Source organism: Gavia stellata, chromosome 5, assembly GCF_030936135.1.
Source record: "Gavia stellata isolate bGavSte3 chromosome 5, bGavSte3.hap2, whole genome shotgun sequence".
Lineage (NCBI taxonomy): Eukaryota > Metazoa > Chordata > Aves > Gaviiformes > Gaviidae > Gavia > Gavia stellata.
In genome coordinates, this window is record NC_082598.1 from 58,230,152 (window position 1) to 58,254,892 (window position 24,741).

The 24,741-nt window shown below is 40.1% G+C and overlaps 1 protein-coding gene across 1 annotated transcript in view; it reads right to left on the minus strand.

Moving 5' to 3' along the window:
* The window catches only part of COL25A1 (collagen type XXV alpha 1 chain), a 321,239-nt gene that overhangs the window by 31,205 nt on the left and 265,293 nt on the right, over nucleotides 1–24,741 (minus strand). The window contains exons 18-25 of the mRNA XM_059818218.1: nucleotides 23,388–23,420; nucleotides 23,188–23,223; nucleotides 19,142–19,186; nucleotides 5,932–5,994; nucleotides 5,124–5,192; nucleotides 4,165–4,209; nucleotides 2,095–2,139; nucleotides 1,470–1,547 (exon numbers count right to left, since the gene is read on the minus strand). Of these exons, the coding sequence (XP_059674201.1) occupies nucleotides 1,470–1,547; nucleotides 2,095–2,139; nucleotides 4,165–4,209; nucleotides 5,124–5,192; nucleotides 5,932–5,994; nucleotides 19,142–19,186; nucleotides 23,188–23,223; nucleotides 23,388–23,420 (414 nt within the window). The remainder of the gene's footprint in view (nucleotides 1–1,469; nucleotides 1,548–2,094; nucleotides 2,140–4,164; nucleotides 4,210–5,123; nucleotides 5,193–5,931; nucleotides 5,995–19,141; nucleotides 19,187–23,187; nucleotides 23,224–23,387; nucleotides 23,421–24,741) is intronic.

The window sequence follows — 24,741 nt, forward strand, 5'->3', positions numbered from 1 at the left end:
AATGGGTGCTCCCCATCTGCAAGGACTGAGCTGGATTCGGCAAGGATATTTTTGACTGATCCTATATAATCTTACTTACACCATCCTTGCGCAGCCATTCCCATTAATATAAATTATTTGTTGCCCTGGATCAGAAGGTGATGACATTTGAAATGATTTACAATGGGATAAGAGCCTCCTCATCTGTTTCAACCACCACAATAGGCTTTAGTCCCGTTTTAAGACTTCTTTATGTGCTGCAGCTTTTCTGAGGAAGCTTGAAAGGAACATTGATGCCAGAGTTAAGATACAAAGACAGAATACAGGAGATACAGGGGCTAAAGCCCCTGGTAAGTCTGTGTCTGGTAATACGCAACATTAATTTTGGGCTACTTTAGGCATCTAACTCAGGGAGTGATTTAAAAGACTGAAAATTGTGTGTTTGAATTCCCTTAAGGGTAAACCAAAAGAGACAGGTATAATGCAGAGCCTCAGAACATGCCTATGTAGACTTCCCCATAGACAACGCTCACAATGAAAGAGTGGACTTAGCCTTAACAACATACGGGCTTTTAGATTTTAGTAAAGGCAGTGAGATTTTTTTTCTTGTTCAAAAGAGTCTTGAAAACCGAATGACTGGCCAGACATCTATCCACTCCCACTGAGTAAATGCAAGACAAAAAGTTCAGCGGCTTCAGTGAGAAAATGATCAGCTGCACAATGAGCCGAATTCAGTCTTCAGTTGCACATAAGCAAGCCATTCACTGTGGTGGAGTTATACTGCACAGAATTTGCATCTGAGTATACCCCAATGGAAATCACCTTGACTGCAATGACATATGTCACCTTGATACTTCGCTTTTATGCAAACACTCATTCATTCTCTTTGTAATTCCACTTTAATCCTCCACACTTTTCTGCACAGCAGTCAAAATAAGTTTTCTGGAAATGAGTAAGTGGGAAGAAGGGTGCTTGCTCTATTTAGCATATTCAAGTTGCTGATTGAATCCACAGCTTGCTAATGGAACCACGTTACATGGTTTCCAAATCTCAAATATTCTGCTCTTTGCATTTTATAGGAAAAGGAGGAGGAAAAGGAGGAAAAAAAGAAGTGTCAATATTATGCTACATGAACTGAAAAGCAGAAACTTCTGTTGAACCTATGTATGTGGTTTATTACATGAATTCAGCGCGTTAAGCACCAGAGCCAGCAATGAATCAGCTTTATCCTCATTAGATGACGTCAACACTCTCCAGGGGAAATGAAACTAATTCACTCAGCTAAATTGTATCAAGGAAACAGTTTGTCTAACACCAAAGAGCAAACCTGGTTTCCAAATATAGAAAGAGATTCCTGATTAAAAAGCTCAGCAAATCTTTGCACCCAAAATGTTTTCAAGGCCTACACAAAAGAGCAATACAATGAATGATGTCAGACTGCTCTTTCCCAGACCGGACTGCGCCACTCCAGCCTTGTCATGTTTGCATACCTGCAGTGCTTCATGGATATTGCCATTATAATCAATTATCTCTGTTGCGCCTTGATCACCCTTCTGTCCAGGTGGTCCCTGTAATATATTTTCCATAAAAATTTTAAGACACCTGCCAAAGACTGCTCTAGACACTTAACTACTGACACATGCTTTGACTTGATTGTGCGGTGTTGGAATCTTGTGGTACTTACAATATATTACTACAAACCACAAAAGTTAGCATTAAACTAAAGATTGCTTTTAAAGGAAATCATTTTTTTAAAAAGGTAACTATAAACAATCAAGTCAATACCCAGTGACTTGTGCTGCAGCAGGAAAGCAAATATATGAAACCTCTGAGGTTAAATATTTAAGCAGTTCCTGTACTGTAGTTCTGTATTGGCTGGGAACAATGTCAGAACATCTGGCATCTACCACCCTGCCTGGGGACCGTGAACAGGAGACTGCTTCAAACAGAAGCAAGGGCTGCCATTCATGTTAAAGGCCAGTTAGCAACACGCGTGCCACCAGTCAAGTGCCCACTTTCACTGGTTTAACTGCAGTTGCTGCAACAATTTCAATTCACAGTGTGGACTGAACCTAAGAGTACAAAACAAAGGGCTGAAGTGAGAAGTAGACTTACCCGTGGACCTGCAGATCCCATGTCACCTCTGTCACCTGTATCACCCTATGTAAAAACGATATTTGAAAACAGATATGCCATTTGACAATATATCACTTAGTTCTTCCCTTTTAAATATGTTCGCCTTAAATAAACTGGTTTAAAACGCCTCTCATCATAAACAGAATGTGAATCTAAATTAATTAAAGAAAAATTTCCTGCAAAATCTGTCGAGTGGCAGGGTTGACAATGATGCATCTGTGTGAATTGTTACCGAGTGCTGTATTGGGTTGGAATAAGAAATCCCAAAGAACCAATAAAAGATGGATTAGCAATTAAGTAATTGATATAACTTCCCTATTGGTAATGGCACTATTATCAAAAGCTTTAGAAGAAAGCTAGAGAAATGAAATCACTCAGTCTGAAGACTGAAAACACTCAACAGATTCTTCAAAGGTGTGTTTCAAAGTGTCTAAACTTGTCTTTCTGCGACCATGACTCCACTAACTTTCTGAACTTCCCTGCTCCGAGTCCTTGCCTCCCCTACAAACACAACATTACCATCAGCATTAGAGTTCCTTTACTTTCTTACTGCAACAGGCATAAGATCTTTACCATCTTGCACACAGCTTTTTCTTCCTGGCTATTGGTAATATCTCTCAAGCAATGGAGGGGGTTTCAAACATGTATGCGTTCGTAACCCAACATCCAGTGACTACGATTCATTTCATTTCACAGCCACTTTCATAGCAAGCTCTCATGTTTTTATATTACTCAACATTAATTTGGGTAAGAACTGCAACTTTTGTTCCTGTTGAAATCTATAAAACATTGGTACGAGTCAGGGAAGAATGATTAATTCACCAGTGGTAATAGAAAACACAGAAAACTTTCATGGGGCTAATGAGGGAATATGCAGAGCAGGCTGGTGGCAGGAGATAATCAAGCTTGTGCCATCTGCCTTTCCTTTCAGCATTGCCTTGGCAGCAACTAGTGAACATGTCATTGGAATTGTTAAAAAAATGAAGTTCCCAACCACTAGATTGACTTCTGTGGGCCAGATTTTCAAGACAGGTATGCAGGTAAAATGAAAATCGTACCTCCTTTTTTGATAAAAAGGGAATTAAAGGGGATATCTTTTTGGTGCATTTGGGAGGTACTCAGCTACTGTAGACACACGAGAGGCTGATTTACTCTTCTACTCCCACTCTGATCCTTTAATCCCCTCATCAGGTCCCTCACTTTCCAATGCTTCTTTCTGGAGAGAATGAATGAGGTTAAGTGGCACTTATCTAATCACATCCTTAAGCACTGTGAATGGGCTGCTCTTCAAGGACCTTACAAGTGCTGCAAACAGTATCCTACCAGCCTGCATTTTCTTGTCTCCTTTATTCTGACAGTAAACTCAATAACCACCTAACCAAATGTATTTTCATTTTGCTTTGACTGCATAATATAACACGAAGAAGTCCAGTGAGCACAGTATTTGCACAGCGGATGAAGTAATAGAAAAGCATATATTTTATCTCTTTCTAAATATATGTGAACCAGCTGTATCCATATAAAGATGGATGGATGGATAGATAGATATAATCAAAGCAGTTTTTTAAAGTAGGTAAAACAGTAATGTAACCTACAAGTCTTGCCTTTGTAGGACTTCTAGCCAGCATATCTCAGCCTGCAGTACATGGCATACCGCTGATTCCTAACCCACCAAAGTGCGGATCCACAAAATTACTGTGAAAACCGATTAAATCTCCGCAGGCTTAATCAGGTGTTGGTTCCTGGCATCTGGGAGGACGAACCCACCTCAGTTACACAGAGAGAAACCAAGTTGCACGGGGAAACCAGAGCAGAGTGAAATAGATGTTATAACAGAAAAAGAACTAGAATGACAGTGTTTAAAACACACTGGATTCAACTCTAACAGCTAAAGCTGGAAGTCAGGAGGTTTCACTTATAAAGAATACTGCAGACTGTTACAGGTTCTTTTAAAGAGATAAGTGAAGTTTCTGTGAAATGTTACGAATAATTTATCATAAAAATCATTGTGTTAATTATGCCACTAAAGACAGTTTCTTTACTACTAACCTTCGACCCTTTTGGGCCTCTAGATCCAGGTTCACCTGTTTTCCCCTGTTTGAAGGAAGACAGACAGGAGAAAAATGATAGAGAAATGGGAATGCAGAGAAAAAGAAATTAGTAATGACTAACTACAGTATGGAACAGCAGAAACACTTCATTTTATATGACCAAGATAATGAATCTGTAAAGGCACTGATTTTAATAGCACCCAGGGTAATACATTCTTTAAGACCAACATGCCAAGGCCACAGCTTCCATCCTTCCAAAGGAAAAGTAGCATTGGCATTAGTAAAGAGTAGACATCATTAACACCGATTTGCAGGAATGACCTACATCATTCCACAGCTTCTGAAAAACGATAGCTAAGAGATAGAGAAGATACTTAAATATCCTAAAATAAGGAGATTAAAATAAATTGTTGCCACAACTTCTTTTCCCAATGGTTCAGGTGAATACTAACTAGCCAAGGAGCCAGCTAGGTAATCTGCCTTGTGGTTTTCAAGATGTATTAGGAAAGGAAAACTTGATGGTATTCACACAGTGGAAAATACTAAGACAACGCTAAAATGTAGTTAGAAAGATCTCTCTCTTACAGAGTTAGAAAACAGCATGCAAAATGGATTTTCTCTGCATTCAATAGCTGCACTGGTCAAAGAGTTCAAACTCCGATGCTGAAAATTAGGGACCTGGAGGTCAGGACTTTAGCTGGAATGAATTAGGCCAACTCCATGACAGTACGTGTAGGTAGTGTCTTTACTTTGTAGACCAAATAAGAGTCCATTCAGATTGCAGTTCCACAGCTGTGAACACAAAACTGGCATTGTCTTCCAGACCCAACTGGAGTATTTGACAGCATTTTCATTTAAAAGCTCACTCACCAAGTTTTTGTTCTATTTTTCAGCAGGAAAAGATGTGTTCATAGGTGTAAAACTAACAAAACATTTCCAATGTAAAATCAGACTGACCTTTGGTCCAGGAATTCCAGGTTCACCTCGCTCACCCTTCCCAACAGGGCCTGCCTCTCCTCTGTCACCCTATTGCAACAGATACACATACGTATCACAAAATACAGGGCAGTCTTCAGCACACCACCAACTCAGCACGACCAAAGAAACCAAACCATCAGAAGGCAACATTTTCAAGCTCATCTATGACTTGTAATGGGTTGGGGAACTCTCCCCTGAGTAAATACAGTCTTCTTGAAGGCAAAAGAAGAGGGCTTCAAAATGGAAATGGGATTTGTAAGGTATTTTTTTCCCTATTCTGAAAGGGCTGGAATAAAGGATCCCAAACTGTGAGACTGTTTGTAGGATTCATAATATTCTAACTTTGCCATACAGTGGCTAAAAAAAATCCCATAGGAAGAAAGAAAAAAATACAGGTTTAGTGGATCTGTACTTTCAGAGTCTGGTGTGTAGTACCAAAGTTCCAATACCTGCACACACTTTCAAACTTTTTTTCTAAAAAAAACATTTATGAAAATATAGTTTCTTCAGTCATACATATTCTGCTTCTTGAATGCATGACTTTTGGGATGCCAACATGAACAAAGGCAATGGATGAACTTAAGTTATGAATAGATATAACATCTACCTTCACATCGTTTGAGGGCATCAGTACAAAGACACATGTATCATAGCACTGGTCCATGAAATATGACTTTCCACGTTTTCCTCTGTTAGTACGGTCTCAGTCTCTGCTACGTGCTGAGGAAATTGAACCTGACATTGGCTTTAAGGGCTTCGCACCAGAGTGTTGGCCAATTACCCTTACCTTTGTTCCTGGTAGCCCTGGCAACCCAGGTTCTCCTTGGGGACCAATGAAACCTGGTTCACCCTTTAAAAATACAACATGAGAGGAATGTTAGATTATTTATTTTGCAGTATGTAATTACAGTAACACAAGTTTCTTTTGGATAGTATTTTCCCTGTATGCTTACAGCTCTCTAGCTGTGATACAACAGTTATATAGACGCACTTTTCATCGTGGGTAACTTTCATCAGCATAAATTCTTGTAGCAAGCCATCACACAGCACATGAAATGCAAATGAAGCAGGAGGTGTCAAACATAGTTTTTATGAGGTTAAGGACCGTTAATATGCAACATGGACTATAACATAGTATACCAAACTAATACCAAAGCAAGTCTGAAGGCAGGAGGGAAGTTCTGAGTGATTCCTAAATTTAAAAAGGGACAGTTTGTTTCAGTCATGTGTTACGAGGTAGTGTTTTATCGCAGCGTCTGAATAGATGGGCAGCCAGGGTAAGGGTATGACAAAGCAATAGCAAACGGAGAGGCCCGATGGTACTGTTTCAATGTGTTTTCAAGGGAGGTACTTAGCTGCATCACCCCCAAAAAGGAGAGCAAAAGTGATCTCCTTTCAAGTCAGAGACTCCCAGAGCCATGGTACTCTCCTTCCTCATTCTGACAGTAAAATACTTCAGTTCTCTGCACCCGGACAACTTCTCCGGCTGTGTACAGCTGGGAAAGAGCCACAGCTTTCCTCATTCCCTCTCTGTTCTGTCCCCTTCCTGCCCATTCATTTGTACAAACATAACAGACAAATAGCAGGATTCAAGCTGAGTTGCAGCAGAAGCAGCATTAAGCAGAGGAGTAAGGACATATTTCATTACCTATCTCCATGCCTGAAGGGGGATAATGGAAGATTAATAAGCCATATGTTTTCCTTCACAAACTCTCCTGAACAAGGTTTCTTGTTACTTAATCTTGTATTTTTTTCACATGGATTTGAATCAAGAAGATGTACCCACAAGCTATTGTAAATTTTAAAATCAGTAGTATAACCAACTTGATAAAGATTTATTTATTAGCCTTTTAACAATATCCCTGAACTTAATGACTAAAAATTACCTATCAAATGCCTCTTTAAATAGCTAAAAGACAGATGTGTCATAATCCTGTATTGATATAATTACTGACAACATATAGAGACAGTGAATATAAGCAGTTGGATAATATTTCCCTTCATCTCTTCACCTCCACAGAAATACAGGCATGCTGCATGGGGCAAGCAAATTAGGAAGTATTCTTGCACAATCATCTGCACTCTCATCAGCAATCCATCATTAACAGTTCAAAGCAAAGAAGGTCTCTAGCAAACCTATAACCAGAGAAATCTTTCCTGTGGTGGTATCGAGGGCCCTAGCAAGCTCTCGGTGACCTCAGTTTGGATTATCAAAAAATACAACTAAATAATGAGTTTTCTCACATGAAGTTCCAGCTGGTCATGGTTCAGAATATAACAACAAAGGAATAAACATGACATGTCACAGAGAAGCATGTTTTTTTGCCGTCATAGGAAAATAACCTTACAGTTTGTATAAGTCTTTGTATCAGTGCACACCAGCAAGAGTAACATAATAAGGTTGTCATTGCAGATGGAGGACTTCAATGTCAGCAAATGAAGAACAATTCAGCTTCAGTCATTTATTTTAGAATGAGAAGGTACTCAATAGCCCCAGATGGTTTTAATACTGACTTTACCAGGGCTAATTTCTTGGCCAGCTAATTATGACTTCAGGCAGAAGAAACATGCAGTGACTACATGATTCGATCTTTTCAGTGCTAAGGCTTAGAAGTGTCATTCAGAGGTTGATGCACATCTTTTGAGTCAAATTCTTGCACTGTGCTCAGGACTATACCAGTTGCATACCACAAGAAAACTTCCAGCCAAAGTCCAAAAAGAAGTCCCACATTCCCGAAAAATCTCTAGAGGCAAGAAAAAGGTGCTTTGCAGTAGCTAGTGGAATTGATAATGGAAGAAGCTGGTGGCTTAATTAGCATAAGTAGAATACAGATCTTATATGACACAGAGCTTTAAAACATTATCAAATGTGGAGTGGAAGAAGTGGTGTGTCAGTAGAGACTAGGCTGAGCAGCAGCTCTGCTGAGAAAGACGTGGCAGTTGTGGTGGATGCCAAGTTGAACATGATCCAACAGTGTATTCTTATCACACGTGAAACAAACTGCAGTAGTTAAGAACTGGCTACATTAAGAAAACCATGCAACTCCCCCTCTACCTAGTGCTAGCGAGGCTAAGTAGATTAGAAGACAGATCTGATTTGCCCTCTGAACTAAGCTTCTAAGTAAAAAGACAACATGTTTGGATGATTTGAAACTAAGCCATGTCCTCTCTAATATTTCAAATCTCTTCAGCATAACCACAGCATAAAGCATTAACTAAAATGCTCATCGGGTATACTTCTGCACCATTCACAGCTAGTGGAGGTAACAACTGCGTCAGGTTTGTCTCTGGCATTTCTGTCTCAGCTACTCAGAAGAGAAACATTTACATGAGAAGCAATGCCCATTCCTCGTACCTACTGTATCCTGCAATTATATTCTGCAAATATTGCTGGCTTCCTGCTTTATGTTATCCTTTATGCCGCTCAGACAGCAAAAAAAGAAATGAGAATCCATCAAAATTAGCACTGCCAATGATGTGTGAAATGTAAAGGAAAGAGTTCCTCTCCGTAAGGCACGCTGATGTTCCTGGTATGCAAAGGCAAGGGAGAGACCATTCTGATTAGTCCATCACACGAACATGATGCCAGAGCAATAGAGGAATGTGGTTAGGAAATTCAGGACTAAGGGTTTTAGGTTTTGTTTTAAATATACAACGTCTGTGATTTAGCTGGCACATAGCTGCAGGAAAGCAGGAGTAAAGGCTTGCTCGGGACTGCACTTTGATTTGACAACGTTGTAGCTGTGGGACTCACTGAAGCATCCCCTGATCTTAAGTCTCTTGCTTGAATGAGCACAGAATTTGTTCTAAACTACTGTGAAATGCTGAGAGGAATGCAAGGAATCAGAGTAACCAAGATTTGTAATACTTTTCTAAACATCTCACTACAACTTCTTAAAATAAAGTTTTATCTAGTAAGAATCTCCACAAGCTGCTTTGCCTGCTAAAGCAGGGGCAGGGACCACAAAATCTGGAAAGAGGAACTAAACAGGTAGGTTTTGAAAGAAGATTAAGGAATTCCCCATTTGAAATACTGTTTGGCAGCTGTATAAAAAGCCATCAGCAAGTGACGACTCTTTGTGCATTTTAGTTTAACCCTTCGGCACAGTTATGGAATCACTGCTTAGAAACCACCACATTGCACAGGAAGACAAGATGAATTCCAGCATTCGAACTTCACCTGCTGTTAGGGCTTGGAGTAATTTGTATCATATGACACAGGCAACTTGGTATTAAAAAAAATCAGCAAGCTTGTCAGCAAGCTTGTGAATTGCTTCCAGTTTACAGGAGTGATTTGTTATCTTTCTAAGAATTATTTTTAATGGCTTGATATGTTAATATTTTAAGAGACTAAGAGACTACCTCTATGCGTGCTCATTTTCACCCTCAAATGTTTGTCAACTGTAGAAATACTAGTAGGTCAGACAGCAAATGATATACTACTATTCACAAACCTTGTTAATGTTCATTTTCACATCTTAGCATAAAACGTCTGAAACAGAAAAGAGTCCTATAACACCATGCGGTACACCTAGCATATTGTGAGCTCCATCAGAATTTAACAGTAAAAAAGCCACCTTGTAATTTACTTCAGAGGATAGTCAAATTTTTATGAAGATTATTATCTAGACATATTCATAACTGGTTTCCATGATGATCAAAGCTTTTACGGGCTGAGGCAGAGGCTAGCTTTGATATCAGAACGTAACCCTAAGACACACTGTTCACTGCTGCTGTCTTCTTTTAACGTTTGTACAACCTGTAATTGGCTGAAACTTGCACCTTCACTTAAAAAAGGGCAACAGTTGAAATCCCATTTGCAATGCTAATTACCATTTTGAACACCCCTAATTTGGCAAACATTTATTAACAATGTAGTTCTAATACTGTACTCTGTTAGACTTAGCCTTCATTGCACCGCTGAGACACACAGCAACACGATTATTTGAAACTTGGTTCTCACAGACAGGCCTAGTCCACTTCCAGTGCCTGAAATACACGGCTCTACGCTGACACAAGCCATCAGTAGAGAACGGCAGTTGTTGGAGACACTGTTTTCCCACAGAAGGCTCTTCCTTCTATAATTATTCTTCTAATGCATATAACACACTTTCTCCCATCCAGATCAATGTTTGCCTGAAAAGAAAACCTGTGCTGCAGAAAAGTGCCCAAACCATCAACTGTTCTATAGCAATGAAATAAATTTGCTTCCATTTCTGAAATTACAGAAGCTATCCTACTTTGGTAAATAAAAATATTTGAACTTACTGATAAAATAGTTTGTTGTTGCTAAAGCCATAGAACACACAAGCTAGTTGTTCCCTTTACAGATATAAACTGTGCAAGAGCTCTTAAATTTATTTTTTTTTAAATTGTCATGGTCACCTTGCTATTTTCCTTCTACATGAGATTACTGCATTATTTTCTCTGTTACAGGAATGAGACTAGACCAACCTTTGGACCATGAATTTGCAAGGACCAATGTGATTTCAAGCCTTATCCTTACCTAGCGCTGTGCACGAGAACTAGCCAGAGAGGTTTAAATGTCAAACTCTCCCCTTTACTGCATAGTTCACGGCTCCTGCAATGTTTCATTCAGTGTCCGCGCCAGCGCTGGGACTGCGGCAGTTCTGCACCTCCAGGGCTGGCTGCCAGGTCTGCCACGGAGCCAGGACACACGCACGCTTCCTTGGCGTTCACCTGCAAGGCCGAACCTGCCAAGGCCAGGACTCCCGCGCGCGCTCCCCTGGATGGCAAACCAGGTCAGAGCATCCAGAATTTCCGGGGAGGATTCTGGCAATGTGGGTCCATGCCACAGTTTCCATACAGGGAAAACCTAGTCGTGTGGGCTGGAGGAGAACCCTGACATGCTCCAACACGCAACTTGGGGGTGGGCTTGGAGCTCCCAAACTCCTGCCTGGAGGTCTAGCCGTTCTCCAAACGCTGCCCGCATCTGGCATGGGGCAGCCTGCAAAATCCTCAAAAGCCACAGTCCCTGGGAAAGCCCAAAGTGTCTTTTCTGACAAGCACTGACATGGAAGGGTCCTCATTTTAATCACTTCAAGAGACCAAGGTGTGCTTGTCTTAAATGTTACCCTGACTCACTCATAGGCATATTTAAAACAAAACCAGTATGATGCCCTTTCCTTGCCTAACGCTACTGAAAGAATCCTGCAAAGGTGGAGATTTATAGAACAAGAGCTAGCAAAAAACCCCAAAACCCAGATGCAAGGCAATGTGGAGAACAGCTATGAAGTTATAATAAATTGAATTTGGTTCACTGGTGCCTGTGTTGATTTTCCAGAAATTGCCATCTGCTGCCCTCAGACTTTGTTTCTGAGATTGCTACCTAACCAAAATACTGCAACTTTTCCACTCTGGAGGGGAGTAAGAGCCAAATCCTCGGGAGTCTAGAACAGAGCAGTCCGGGGCATCTGAGGAAGCTGTACTGGCTCGTGCCGTGCCTGCGTCTGCGGCACTCGGTTCCACTGAAACGATTTCTCAGAAACTCAGCCGGCCTTACGCTATACAAGTCAGAGAACAGCACCTTATACTTTCTTGCTGTGAAGGGCATTAAAAGGATTTTATATATAGCCTGATGTCCATGGGAATTTTGCTCTCAGGAGGACTACAGTATTCAGCTCATAAGAAGGATATGAGCAAGGTAAAAGGAAATCTGATAAAAAAACCTAACCCCATTTTATAAGGTCTTTGTTAAGGCTTTTCATACCAGTTCGGAACTGGCTCCAGAAATGGCCAGTTAAAACAGACTGTCTGCCTCACTCATCGCATTTGAAACAATATCTTTACTCCCTAATCAGTCTCTAAACTCAGAAAAACAATTCTGGTTTAGAATTTCCAAATGCATGTTCAGCCTTTATGATTCTTTTAGAGTTTAAGTAGTAAAATGTACTACCTTACAACCTGGCTAAAACCCTGAATCTTCACAGCTAGCCCTACTTGGTATGACATTTATTGCTTTTTAGTGAGCCTAATTTTCTCATCACTTTTATGTTCTGCCTGCTTAGAAGATATGCTGCTTTGGAAGGGTGCTAACAGAATCAGTAATAATTCTGATTAATTCTGCATGCATTAGTTGTATCAAGGACTTCTTACTTCAGGGCTAATTACAGTTCAAGTCAGCATGGTACCTACTTTTGAGGATTAGAATCAAAACAACTTGTTGTAATGAGCAACTCGTTTGTAATTCTTTGCAATGACTGAAGGCTAAAGTATTAAAAGTCTGGCCCCAAATTGTTTCCTTTAGAAAACAGTTAGATGACAAATCTAAGGAATTTTTGTTGCTACTCCAAAAGATAAAGAACTTTACCGCACGCACTCATTTCTGACCGTCTAAAACTGTGTATTTGAAGCACAGAAATACTTTTCAGATTACTGGTGTCAGGTCTTCTTTGTGGATGACAAAATACTTGATTTCTGAATTCAACAGTATATTGGACTCTCAGATTATTCAACTGTGTTCAAAATTTGGATTTGGATTGATTTGGGTATTTTTTATACAGAAAAATTATACTATGCTATAAAACAGATGCTGTGAAATAGATCCTCATAAGCTCAGTCTTCCACCTAGTAATAGCTTTAGAGGAAACAACAACCTGTGTTTCAGTTCCTTATGTTTTAGCCTTTTCCAGGAAAGAAAATGAGAGCTTTCATGATTTGGAGGATATAGTTTCTGATGGGATTAATAAGAACTGCATATATCTCAAAGAACGCCCATGTAAACACTTCTGACACGCGCGTACCGGCCAATGTTAATGATGATTTCATTTCCTGGCCTTGATTCTCAAAATTAAGTCTGGGAAATTACATGCCTACCCTATGCAAGTGATTACTGCCATAGCATATGGAAACCAGACAGCTAGGAATGAATGAACAAGGCTAGATATGCAACTACATATGTACAGATATATGTTTGTATATATACTTCCACTCTGGAAACCAAATACTGAAAATTAGTTGCATGATTGTGTAATTTTTTTTTATTTTATCTTTTTTATCTACCTATGCATAGAGCTACTTCCAAAACCTAGCCTTCCAAATGCAGGTACTAAGTCCTATTTTTTTAGATCAGCTCCCATTTTCACCCAGAACATGCATCATTATAGTCTACTTTTCAGTATTTGAGCTATACTACACTGCACATTTTCTTCTGCTCAGACAGATGACCCACCCTTAAGAACACTGTATGTGAGTGATGAAAAGTTGGAAATCAGTTCACACTTGAATATTTCAAAATATATATCAGCTAAGGCAAGTGCGTATCAGGGAGAAACGTAAGTTTTTAGAAAGCAGGGTTTGAAGCTGAATTCCCACGATTTTTCAACTGCTGCAATTAACATGTTCTGCACATCTCTGTATCCAGGATTCGGAGATGCCTGTCACAAGGTCAGCTGGTCCCTTTCAGCTCCTGAGTTCAGGCTAGAAAGGGTTCTGAGTATGGTGACCTATAGGAGAAAGATGAACTGAAGCCTGGGCAAGAGTATCCGAGTCCTAGAAAAAAGGGAAAGAGAGAGACATAGGCCCTGCAGGTTTGCCGGTAACAGTCACTAACAAGGAAGAAAACCAGGAAGAAGAATGGAAATATGGAAAAGGAAAAATGCATTAGGAAAATGTGCTCAGCCTTCCTAGGGACTCCTGGGGGAAACGGGGAGTTTGAAGAACTTCCCTGTAGGTGGTGAACGTGGTTGACTCCACAATGAAATGCTTGGAACGACCATTTACTTCAGATTTCCTTTTGTTTTGCTACCAGATTACAAGAGCAACATCTAAATATATCAGCTTCAACAATAGTCGCTCTCTTTTCTGAAAGAGTTTAAATAGGAGACTAACTTCTATGCATCCAGCTTGAAAATTCTGCCTCTCATTTTCTCGGGAAGTTTTCTTCTGTAACAGAACTCACCGGATGAAAGGAGTATCAACTCTCCTAGAGCTAAAAAAATGAGTTCTGTGGAGCAGCAAGTTTTTCAGTCTTTACATGGAATCAGAAAAGTCACAGGATAAGATCTTTGAGTAAGAACAGAAAAAAAGAAATTTAAGTACAGGACAGATGAAAATTAGAACTGCTTTTGCTTTCGTAAAAAAAAAAAAGACAAGACAAAACCCATGATTCAAATTCCCATATCCTTACCCAGGCTCTTCTAAAACCTTGCTCAGGCACAGTCCCAGGGAAGTCAATCCACAGTAATCGTATAAAAAGATACAAGGTGCTGCATACTGGCAAGTCTATTAAATCAGCCAGTTCCACCGGATTTGAAAACACAGAAAACTTTCCCTACCTCCCCAAAGCAGAAGGGCTAAGCAGCCTTTCTTTTCTCGTGCCAAATCATTCAACAGCAGTTTTCTTGAACACGGTAGAATAAAAACTTAGTTGCACTCACAAGCTTTGTTTCAGTATTTCTTTATAAACAGAGGGAGAAATGCCAGAAATGCTAAAGAAAAGCCAGATCCTGCATGAAGTGCTGCTACTGAGAAGAGGCTTGTGTTCTGTGAAGGCTTCCCACTGCAGTGATGAAGTTGAGGACTGTACTGCCCAAATGCCAGGAAATGCAACACAGTGGATTTGAGAGATGTCTGACATTACAATGAATAAGGGTATGCACGATTTCCATTACAGTAATTGAGTGCTGCCTTGGACGTATCATCCCATAAAAGTTATGAGATAAAACAGATATGTCAAGTTTGTGTTTCATAGAAAGTATTCTGCGTCTGCTTGGCGTCAGTTGGGGGATATCGGAGCGATGAGTTAATATTCTGTGTTTAGGTGCCTTACTCGCTTCCCTAGTGACACGGTGGAACACATTCAGGGGCTCATTAAGTTTCCAGCCATTCCTAAACAGCAACAGGTGCTTGAGAAACGTTTCTTCAGCATGTCACAGACAGCTTCATCACTGTCTTGGAAATAACTGACTGCGCTTGTGTTTCCTCCATGGCACCAACTGACAATGAGGAGAGAACGAAAAAGAACAGGAAGAACTCCCAAAACATCAGCATGTGCGCAGTGAATGGGTCCAGAAAAGTAAGTAATAAAAAACCCTGCTGCATACTCTGAATTCAGATACGATACTTGCTTGTCTGTCCAATGTTGCTGTTCATTCAGACTCCAGTATCCCGTTCAAGCAAGCTCTAACAGGTTCTTGGGAACATTGATTAATTAATTGAAATGTCATTATAAGAAGCTGAAACTTGGCCAGTGATGAGTATTTATCAACCCTTTAAGTAGTTTGGCTACATGTTCAAGCATACTGGACTGGATGCCTCGGGAAGCTTCTTCAACCATGAGAAGAAAGATGAGATGTAGCTGGAAAGACATGGTCCACTGCCTGGCATGGCATTTATGTTTTCACAGGCTGGTTTAGCATTTGTAAAGAGCACTATGTATGTGCACAGTTACCTAAAACATTTCATAACACAGCCTGCGACTGTGGAAAGATTCATTCACAAGAAAGCAAATTTGTAGTCCAACTAACAGATTTAAAGAAAAGGAGACTTCAATTCCTTACACAATAGTCAAAGCATAAATATTTAAGACCAGAAGAACTACATCCAAGAGTCTCCTATGCGTAGAATATCCCTGTAGCTTAATCTTCTTTTCTTTACATGGAAGTATAGAAGATACTAAAGGAAATTCTTTCAAAATCAGGCAACATGGAGTCTTCTCTTGCTTCTTTCTTCTCATCTGTCTCGAAGATGCCTGTACATATCAGTCCATCAACACCCAACAATTCCACAGCTGTTCAGAACATAAAAGCTCTGTAAACATGATCCTCAGACAACTAGTTTGTTCATTTGAAATCACCTGTGTGATTTGAGTTACTGTATATCAAATGGATATGAACTTTTGCTATTTATTTATCTAATTTCCAGAAAATACATTGTCCCCATGCCTTGACTACTTGGCTGGTTGAACACAGGTTTAATCTATATCCGTTCACCTACAGGAATTAACGCATTTCAGATGCACTTGCCACCTAGGGCTAAGCTTTCAAACCTGCTTGGGAAATGTGTTTTACCAATAACTAAGGGCAAAAGCCAGAAAACAAATACAACGTGTTAATTTCTAGAACATCATAGGAAGACACAAATTTGGAGAACAGTCTGTAATTCCAATTACATAAGACTGTAGAAAGATCAAAAAGTGCGGTGAGAACCCTAAAGCTTTTTAGCTGCAAGGGACCTCAACAGAAAATTCTGTAGAAGACTTTTGAGCGTGCATATGCATGCCTGCATAATGTAACAGAAACTGAAGAGAACAATACTGAGAAAACAGGAACAGTATCAAAATAATACCAGCAATACAAGAATATTTTGTTTTTTCCTACTGGAAAAGAGATTAAATGGTCACTGCATTGTATTGAACGCCGTCACTTTCTCCTACACGCTCCTGCTAGAGCTTTGCTCGAGTTGCCAAATGTCCACCTCACAAAGTTTGGGAATAGCCTGCAAAATCCCTGCTGACAGCTACTGTGCTGGCAGGCAAATGCACAAGAACTCTGTAATCCATTTAAGTGTTAGGAAAAACTTCCCTTATGGAAACTTCTTACATGTTGTAACAAGTTCCTAGGTGTTGTAATGACATTGTGCGAGGTTTGTACTACATCTATTGCATTATGCCACCACTGCATATCACTATTAAGCTAGAACAGCAAAGACATATCTCAGAGAGTTTTATAAAGTCCTGATGGGAACAGACCCCAGAAGCCCTGGAAAAAACGTAACAAACAACAAGGAACAATCGAGGGGGCAGGGAAAAGTCAGTGCTCCAAGTAAGATTGCTTTCAATTTTGTGCCGTAATGCCATGAGAGCACCAACAGATTGCAAGTCCAGATAACTGGATTTCCTCCATGCTCAAGTTTCTCATCCAGTCACTGTTATTTCCAAGTAGCTTTCAATCAACATCAGTTCACTGGAAATTTGTTTCTCCATAAGACATCACTGAGGTTGTTCGTGGAAATTGATGAGATGACTTTACCATGGCGATACATAAAACTTTGCTAAAACAGAGGGTGAGAAAAGGGGCTGAACTACTGCTTTTTCTTTACTGAGGAGTGCCATATTCCTAACTGCAGCCATTCTTTGGTTTCTGCTACCACTTCTCATGCCACAGACATAGTCTCTGCGACAGAAAATCTAGGCCTTTTTCTTAATTAAGATTCCTTAATTAAAACAGAGTTTACAAATGCCTTGAATCAAACAGCACCCATCCTGCAAGTCTGATGTGACGAGATCTGCTTTGCCCTCTCCTACGCATGTTCTGCTGGCTTGCTTGCCACCATCTAGGGTGCATCTAGCCACCCCAATGCAGAATTGCATTGGGTGGAATTTCTTCACTGAACCACCGCTACTCTCCCTCTGGCCTAGATTTTAAAAGTAGCTAGCATTCTCCTAAAGGATTAATTTTTGATCAAATTATTCCATTTTATTCTGCAGGCAACTGTACTGTTTTTCCACTGTATCCGCTAAATTCTGAAACAAATTTTCACTGGGCAAAACTCCCACACTTCACTCATTTTTCACTTCACATTTTGCCTTTCAGGTGAATCTGAAAGCTGCCCTTCTGAGCCATTCTGACCACCACCAAATAAAGCTTAACAGCAATAATTTTCCCAGAGCAGAGACTCAGATTTAGACTTTTTTATTGACTTGCTGATGATATGCATGGACATGCATGATCTGCATGAACATGGAATCCCCAAAGATCAGCCAAAACCCCAGCTGGTTTTGGCAAGTGCCTCCAGGCTGCTGGCACTGACCTCCAACTGAGCTACCTCTTTGCTCACTATTAAAGTAAACAGAATAGGGATTACTGTCAAAGTTCCTTATAAAAATACAGTTCCATCACACGAAGGACTCTGCTCCTACATGATCTTCACTCGTCAATATAGGGTTCATTCTCACAGAAAATGAACAACCTCCCTGGGAACTATATTTTCAGATATTACAACATACAAACTTTAATATGCACGTTCAATTCTCCCCATAATTCAACTAGAAACACAGAAGGGACATTATGCTTGAATGCTGTGGCAATTCACATGTCCCTTCAGAAAACCACTGCAAATGTTACATTCCATGAGATAAATCCTGAATCCTACCAAAATGGACAAGAGTTTGGCCTCTGGCTTATCCCCCTTGTTATTGGAGAAATGATATGAACTATCTCCCGAGGTATGCACTGGCCCATGCTGGAATGCAAAGAAAAAGTTTCAAAGAGATTTTGTTCTCCGAAAGAATAGTCTTTGCCATGGAGGAGAAGCAACAACTCTAATCTGCACTCCCTCGGGATATGTGAATCCACTCACTTTGTGCAGCATTATACAGTTACAGCTCAAACTGGGCAAGCGTCTGCAACTCCCAATGCAACCACTTATGCTAGAACTAAACCAACCACATGTCTTTTCTATCAACTTACCTAAAGATCCCAGACAAACCGGAAGGCAGGGACTAAACCAGGTATTAGGCCAGGGGCTGTAGCTAATACTGAATAGAATCTTATTAAAACATTTTGACTTGTCAGTGGAAATCACTGCTGTGTAACGGAGCACAGAGTATTTTTGTCGACAGAGCCAGTTCTCCACAGCCTGTGTATAATTAATGCAGTTCTCTGGCTGGAGGCTTGGTAAATTCAGTAGACTGTTGCTACTGGAAAGCACCCATCAAAGTGGAAACCAAGTAAAACTTTGATGACAAGCCTCTTCCACCAAGTAAAAACATAAAAACCTACTATATTAGATTATTTTTCAAAGCGCTAGAATGCAATGTTCTATTCCACATGTTAATGTAAGATATACTGGTTGCTTACTCATCAACACTTAACCAATTTTCCATGTGAAACCTCCCCGTGACAAACCCCGGTTCAACACCAGAGACTCAGAAGAAGATGTAGCGCAAGTACAGGAAGTCCATTTCAGCCACATTCTTGCAGTCCCCCCCTCTTTGTGGTGTCCCCCCAGTACAACAGAGACTGCAGTTTATTTACCTTTATCCCAGGGAGTCCAGGAAGCCCAGGAAGACCTGGTTCACCCTATACAGGAAAATTACATAATATTACAGACATTATTCAGTTATGGTCACTATCCAGCGACCACCCCTGTATATTCTGAGCAAGATATAAGAGCACAGATGACTGCTAGTCAGTTCAACCAGGACCGATATTTTCAAAATGAGTGACTTAAATGTACAATTAGTAAGAGTCATGTTAAGAACTTAAATATCGCCTGGGAACCTTGGATGTGAAGATGACACCCAGGTTGAAAATCCACGTCAGGAAAGCCAAAAATGCATTCACACTAGCCTTCACCAGAAGAGGAGAAAACAAGCAGCACTGGTTCATTTTACACGCTGCCATTTCAGTTCCATACTTAGGACAGATGTTTAATTCTGTTCCATTTTCAACTCTGAGCTAGATACTGTGCTGTGTAACTGTCTGGTTTAGCTACAAAGCAATTCAGAAGAGCTTAGTTTAAATTGTGCAGTTCAAGCAGGACTGCCTAATTATAACTGGGCCATCATTTTTATAGAGCTATCCGTAGCATCATTGCAGTGCTTGCTATTTATCTGTGAATATACAGGGTGTCATGAAGGATAGTGGGAATGTAACCTTCTATTGTTTTACCCAGAAACGCCTTGCTTATTTAAATTGCAATGAAAAGACCTACAGCACTGCATTTGCAAGGGTAATTTTGTAACAGGAATTGAAAACTGAATGTATTAATTTTGAAATGAAGTTGCTATTAGTCTAAGACAAGAATGACAACATTCGCACCAACGGTCATTTTGAGATATCAGCTAAATGGAAAGATGTTGTCTAGGGAAATAACAACGATGAACAGAAAAAAAACAGGAGCAATAACATGTGAAGAAAACATTATTTTAAAGGCTGGAGATTTCATTTTAATACAGAGATGGATTCTAACCAGCACCTTGGATCTGAATATTCCCTGAACTTTCTGGAAGCTCAAGTCTGAACTCTGAAGCCAACTTTTACCTTCATAATGAATTGAACTATATTCCAGATTTTGTACACTCCTGAGCTTTATAGAAATCCAGATTTCAACTCTGTGGTTTGGGCTGAATCATACAGATTGTGCCGTTAAAATATTTTACATGTGTGTGTATACACAGACATTTACGTACATACACTCACATATACACGTGTATACATACACAAACATAAACACACGTATACGTAACACAGATGTTCATCAGACTACGGTACCCAAAGACACTTCTTTGAGGCAGTAATACTAAATAGACTTGAAGCACTATTAACAAAATTACTTTCTGCCACAAACTGAAAAAGACAATAGAGGGTCTGCGAATCGCTTTACCAAATGGAGTGATTTTTACATGTTATAGAAGGATCTGATAACAGCTTCTTTGTCCCTTTCAGTTACTCCAAAATTTTAACTGTTCATACTGCCTAAAAGCACAGGAAAGATTCCAGTCTCAAAATATTAACTATAAAATCAGATGAAAGAATAGAGGCTAGGATACCATTTTCAATAGACACTATTATTTCTTGGTATGTATATCTTGCCTCACACTTTCTAAAGCAGAAAACGGGTTGTCACTCTTGCAAAAGAATAATCCTTTAAAAGGCCTCCATCGCACTCATTCCTGACAAAATGTTAGCTCTAAAACCCTACTCCTCTGTCTTTTGGTTTCTTATTTGAGTAGCCATACATACCACACACTACTACCATGACCTTTTCTCATCTAATTGGAGAAGCACTAAATTTCACTTTTAAGCACAGCATTTGAATAATTATAACTGATAATCTATTAGTATTGCTGCAGTAGGCCACTGTTTAGTCTTGGGACAGAGCTAACCCCCATAGACGCACACATAACAAGCAGAAAGGATCCACCAAAGCCAGTTCAGAGTCACAGTAATCTAAAACAATTAAAATGCCCCTCAAAGATACATTAAACAACGTAAAACACAATGAAATCACTAATGCTTCATTAGAATCGGTATTGTAGATGAATGCATAGTATTTTCTTTTCCGGACCTTTCCTGATACAAAAGATCCGAGTATGATTTATGAGAAAAATGATTTTTAAAGAAACCAAGGCTGTATACTAACTCCATCTCCTAACGCTCGGGTTGGCAGGGTAGGCAGGCCGTTCTATCACCTCTGCAACACATATGGCACACAACAGCCTCATCAGGCCACCAAAATACCATCACATTTCATTTCATGTGAATAATATTCAGGTGGGCAGCTCAATGTTTGTCTGTCCTTAGAAGATGGACAAGGAATAACTGGAAGAAGAGGAAGAAGTCGAATACAAGGAAGGAGGGAAGGTACAGGAGGGAAATAGGAATGGGACACAGTAGGGGGAAAAGTATTGAGATGATGTAGAGGGCAGAGACATGCCTCCAGTTGAAAAAAGGGTCCCCCACAACCTCTGGTGGGGTGAACGAGGCCCTGCTAAGGGGCAGAACAGCAGACACGGGGCACCTGGCCGGAGGAGGCACTCTGAATGCGCGCATTACGGGAGCTGCCGCTTCGGGCTGGGGACATGAATGCGGCGTACTGGAAGCTTGTGAGGTGAAATGGAGAGAACACATTAAGTCCCCTTTGGTATGAACAACGAGCTGAGACTATAGAATCACAGAATCACAGTGATTCTGTGATTCTGTGAGACTATAGAAAGTCTGAACTGCGTACCTCTTGCTTATCTATATTACCTGAATGAGGTAAAACCTGAGTGCCTGGGGACTGAGATCCAGGAGCCTGCTGATAAATCACTGCTAGTTTTGCCTCCGTGGCAGCCAGCTAATGAGAGTATGAATCTCAACAGGCTCTTAAGTGCATTTTCTAGTTTATTACCCAAGCAAGGCACACACTGCAGAATGCACACACTGAATGATTCTGTGGATTAGATAGCTTTAAACTACTTTGATTACCTTTCCTAATTAAAACTGCGTTTTACTAAAGAACTGCATTTGCAACCATAATAGTCTTTGTTTAGTCTGTTATAATTGATGACAGTTACAATTTCTCAAACAAAAAGATTTAACTTCTTATTTTATTTTACACTGATAGGTGTTTTGGGGTTTTGCTTAGTCACCAAAAGACCTTGAGTATTAGAAAATGGTTGTGCTGCCATTCACTATATAGAATTTTAGCCCTTGGCTCTCTGTCTGGAATACCTGCTAGCTCAACTGGCAGCTGGACTCTGCTCCACTCTGGCAGCAGTGGGTAATTCTCAATGTTACAAGAGGCAAGAATGGTGCCGAAGGCTCCTGCGGGCAACCAAGTACTGCAAAGCAAAAATCTGGTTCTCTCGTTGTCTCTTCTCTTTGCCCTTTCACCAGCTCTCCCAGCAGGACCTGCCTTCTACTCTCATGAAAGGCAGCTGAAGGCACAGCATTCACTGTGTTTGATGTGCTACGGATTCAAAGAGGAAATTCCCCAGCTTCAGAGGGCCTCATGCAGCACAGAGTCATTACCTTTACTTGCAAAAGCAGTCTCAGCTACGCAGCTCCCAGGGGAATTTCTTCCCTTGGAAGGAAGAACAGAGCGGCATTCCCCGCTCTATGTCCTTCCAAACATACCGTGTGCCTCTGACAGTTTGATTCCCCTTACAGGTATATGTGAAAGGGATTCTAGTCAATATTTATTTCTTCCTAATGAGATGTAATAACGTACCATAGTCTGAAGGTTAATATTCAGTCAAACGTGCAGGGTTAACCTGTGATCACTCAAGGAGCAGAGCCGTTCTTTGTTAGCCTCACCAGCTGCGACTGGGTAAGCTTTCAATGCAAGAAGCGTGCTGCGGCTAGAAGACGGGGTGGGTTAGTCTAATATTGCTTTTCATGTTAATTAGTATCATCATTCCTGTGCTTTTTTAAAATACAAAATGATCGTACACCAAATGCATACAGGCCTTGGACTGTTAAATTGTACTGCCTTGGCCTTGTCCTAGTACGGGTAAGTGCCACTGGTAACATCTGTGTAACATCGTTTATCACAAATCCAACAGAGAAGAAAAGGAAAACTGAACATTTCCAACCTTTTGTCCAGGCCGTCCAGATTCACCGGGTTCACCCTAAAAGAAAAGAGATGAAAGACATGAGATCTGACAAAATCAATTAAAAATAGAGCTGGGGAAAACCGTAACATTAACGGTACCAGAAATGTCTGTGACACTACGAAGTAACACAGACCAACCACCCCTCTTCTCCCTGTACAACGGCTTTAAAACTAAATTACCTTAATTCCCGCAGCAGAAGAACCAGGGTCACCCTGATACAAAATCCACAAGAAATAAATCACACTTATTACGTGTACAGTTTTTCAGGAAACAGATATAACAAAACATACAAAAGTATGGCAAGATTATATAGCAAAATAACTATATAGCAAGATTACCTGTTCTCTGTGCTGCTACGTAGGAATTTACCCAATGAATTAAATCAGTGTGATTCAGAAAAGTAACAATATTGTTTTCAATAACGTGCAGAGTGATTCAGTTTCACTCATCCAAACAGCATAATAGCTAACCTCAAATTTCACAACCAATAATGTAGATGTAATAATTGCAGATTTTGTATAAATGTACTTCATAAAGCCAGAGATGGGACATATTATGACATCTCTAAATTGCTGATATACATTAAAAATAATTTACTGCCATTTACAAAGTATATGAGCAATCTTTTTGACCTAATTCTGCAGACGTCAAGTGCCGGGTCTCAACGGACAAAGCTTTTTGTGTTAATGAATGTTCGCCTTGAAAAAAAACCCCAGTGACCTGTGTGTTTATCCCCATCAGGATAGGTCATAGCTCTATTTCCACAGCTCTTTAGCATATTTAAACTGATAGTTTAATGCAGTTAAGCGTTAAACTTTACAGGATGAGAGAGCTCTAGTAATTTATGCATTCAGGAAAGGTCTCTGTTCTGAGGAGGCATCCAGCATTCAAAAAGATTCGCCTGTGTTTTGCTGGGTTGACTGGATTTGATAGGCAGTGATATGCACAAGGGCAGAGGATCAGTGAGTGACCTGACCAAGGAAGCTTTCAGCTCCCAGTTCTGTACAGTTGTCACAGGATCCTTAAAATTCTTGTATACTCACATAGCTGCATTTTTTTTTCCTTAAATGACACGCCAAACAAAAATGAAAAAAACTAAATTAATGAAAGGTTTGCTAGTCAAACTACATGCTGTTGAAGATGACTAGAGTGCTTATATTTGAAGAATTGTCTCATTATTCGTTATTCAAAATAAATCTGGATTGTTCATGGAAAGTAACAGGTTGCTACACAATAGCAACTTCAAGCTCCCCAACAGCCCGCTAGTGATTTACATAGGAGCGAGTACTGTAATCCACTTTGACCAAGCAGAGTATAAATGCTTAATATTCTTTGTATTAAAATACAAATAGAGGATACCCATTCCTGATGGTTCAGCGAAGCTGCAGGAAGTGTTCTGTGAATGCCATAGTTTTAAAGTTGGTTTGGGCATGGGGTCTTCTTGGTAACAGTCTCATAAAATTAAATGGTACCAGATAACGTGCTCACTGCCCTTTGAAGAACAGGAATAGACTTCCTCTACACAGTTACTGC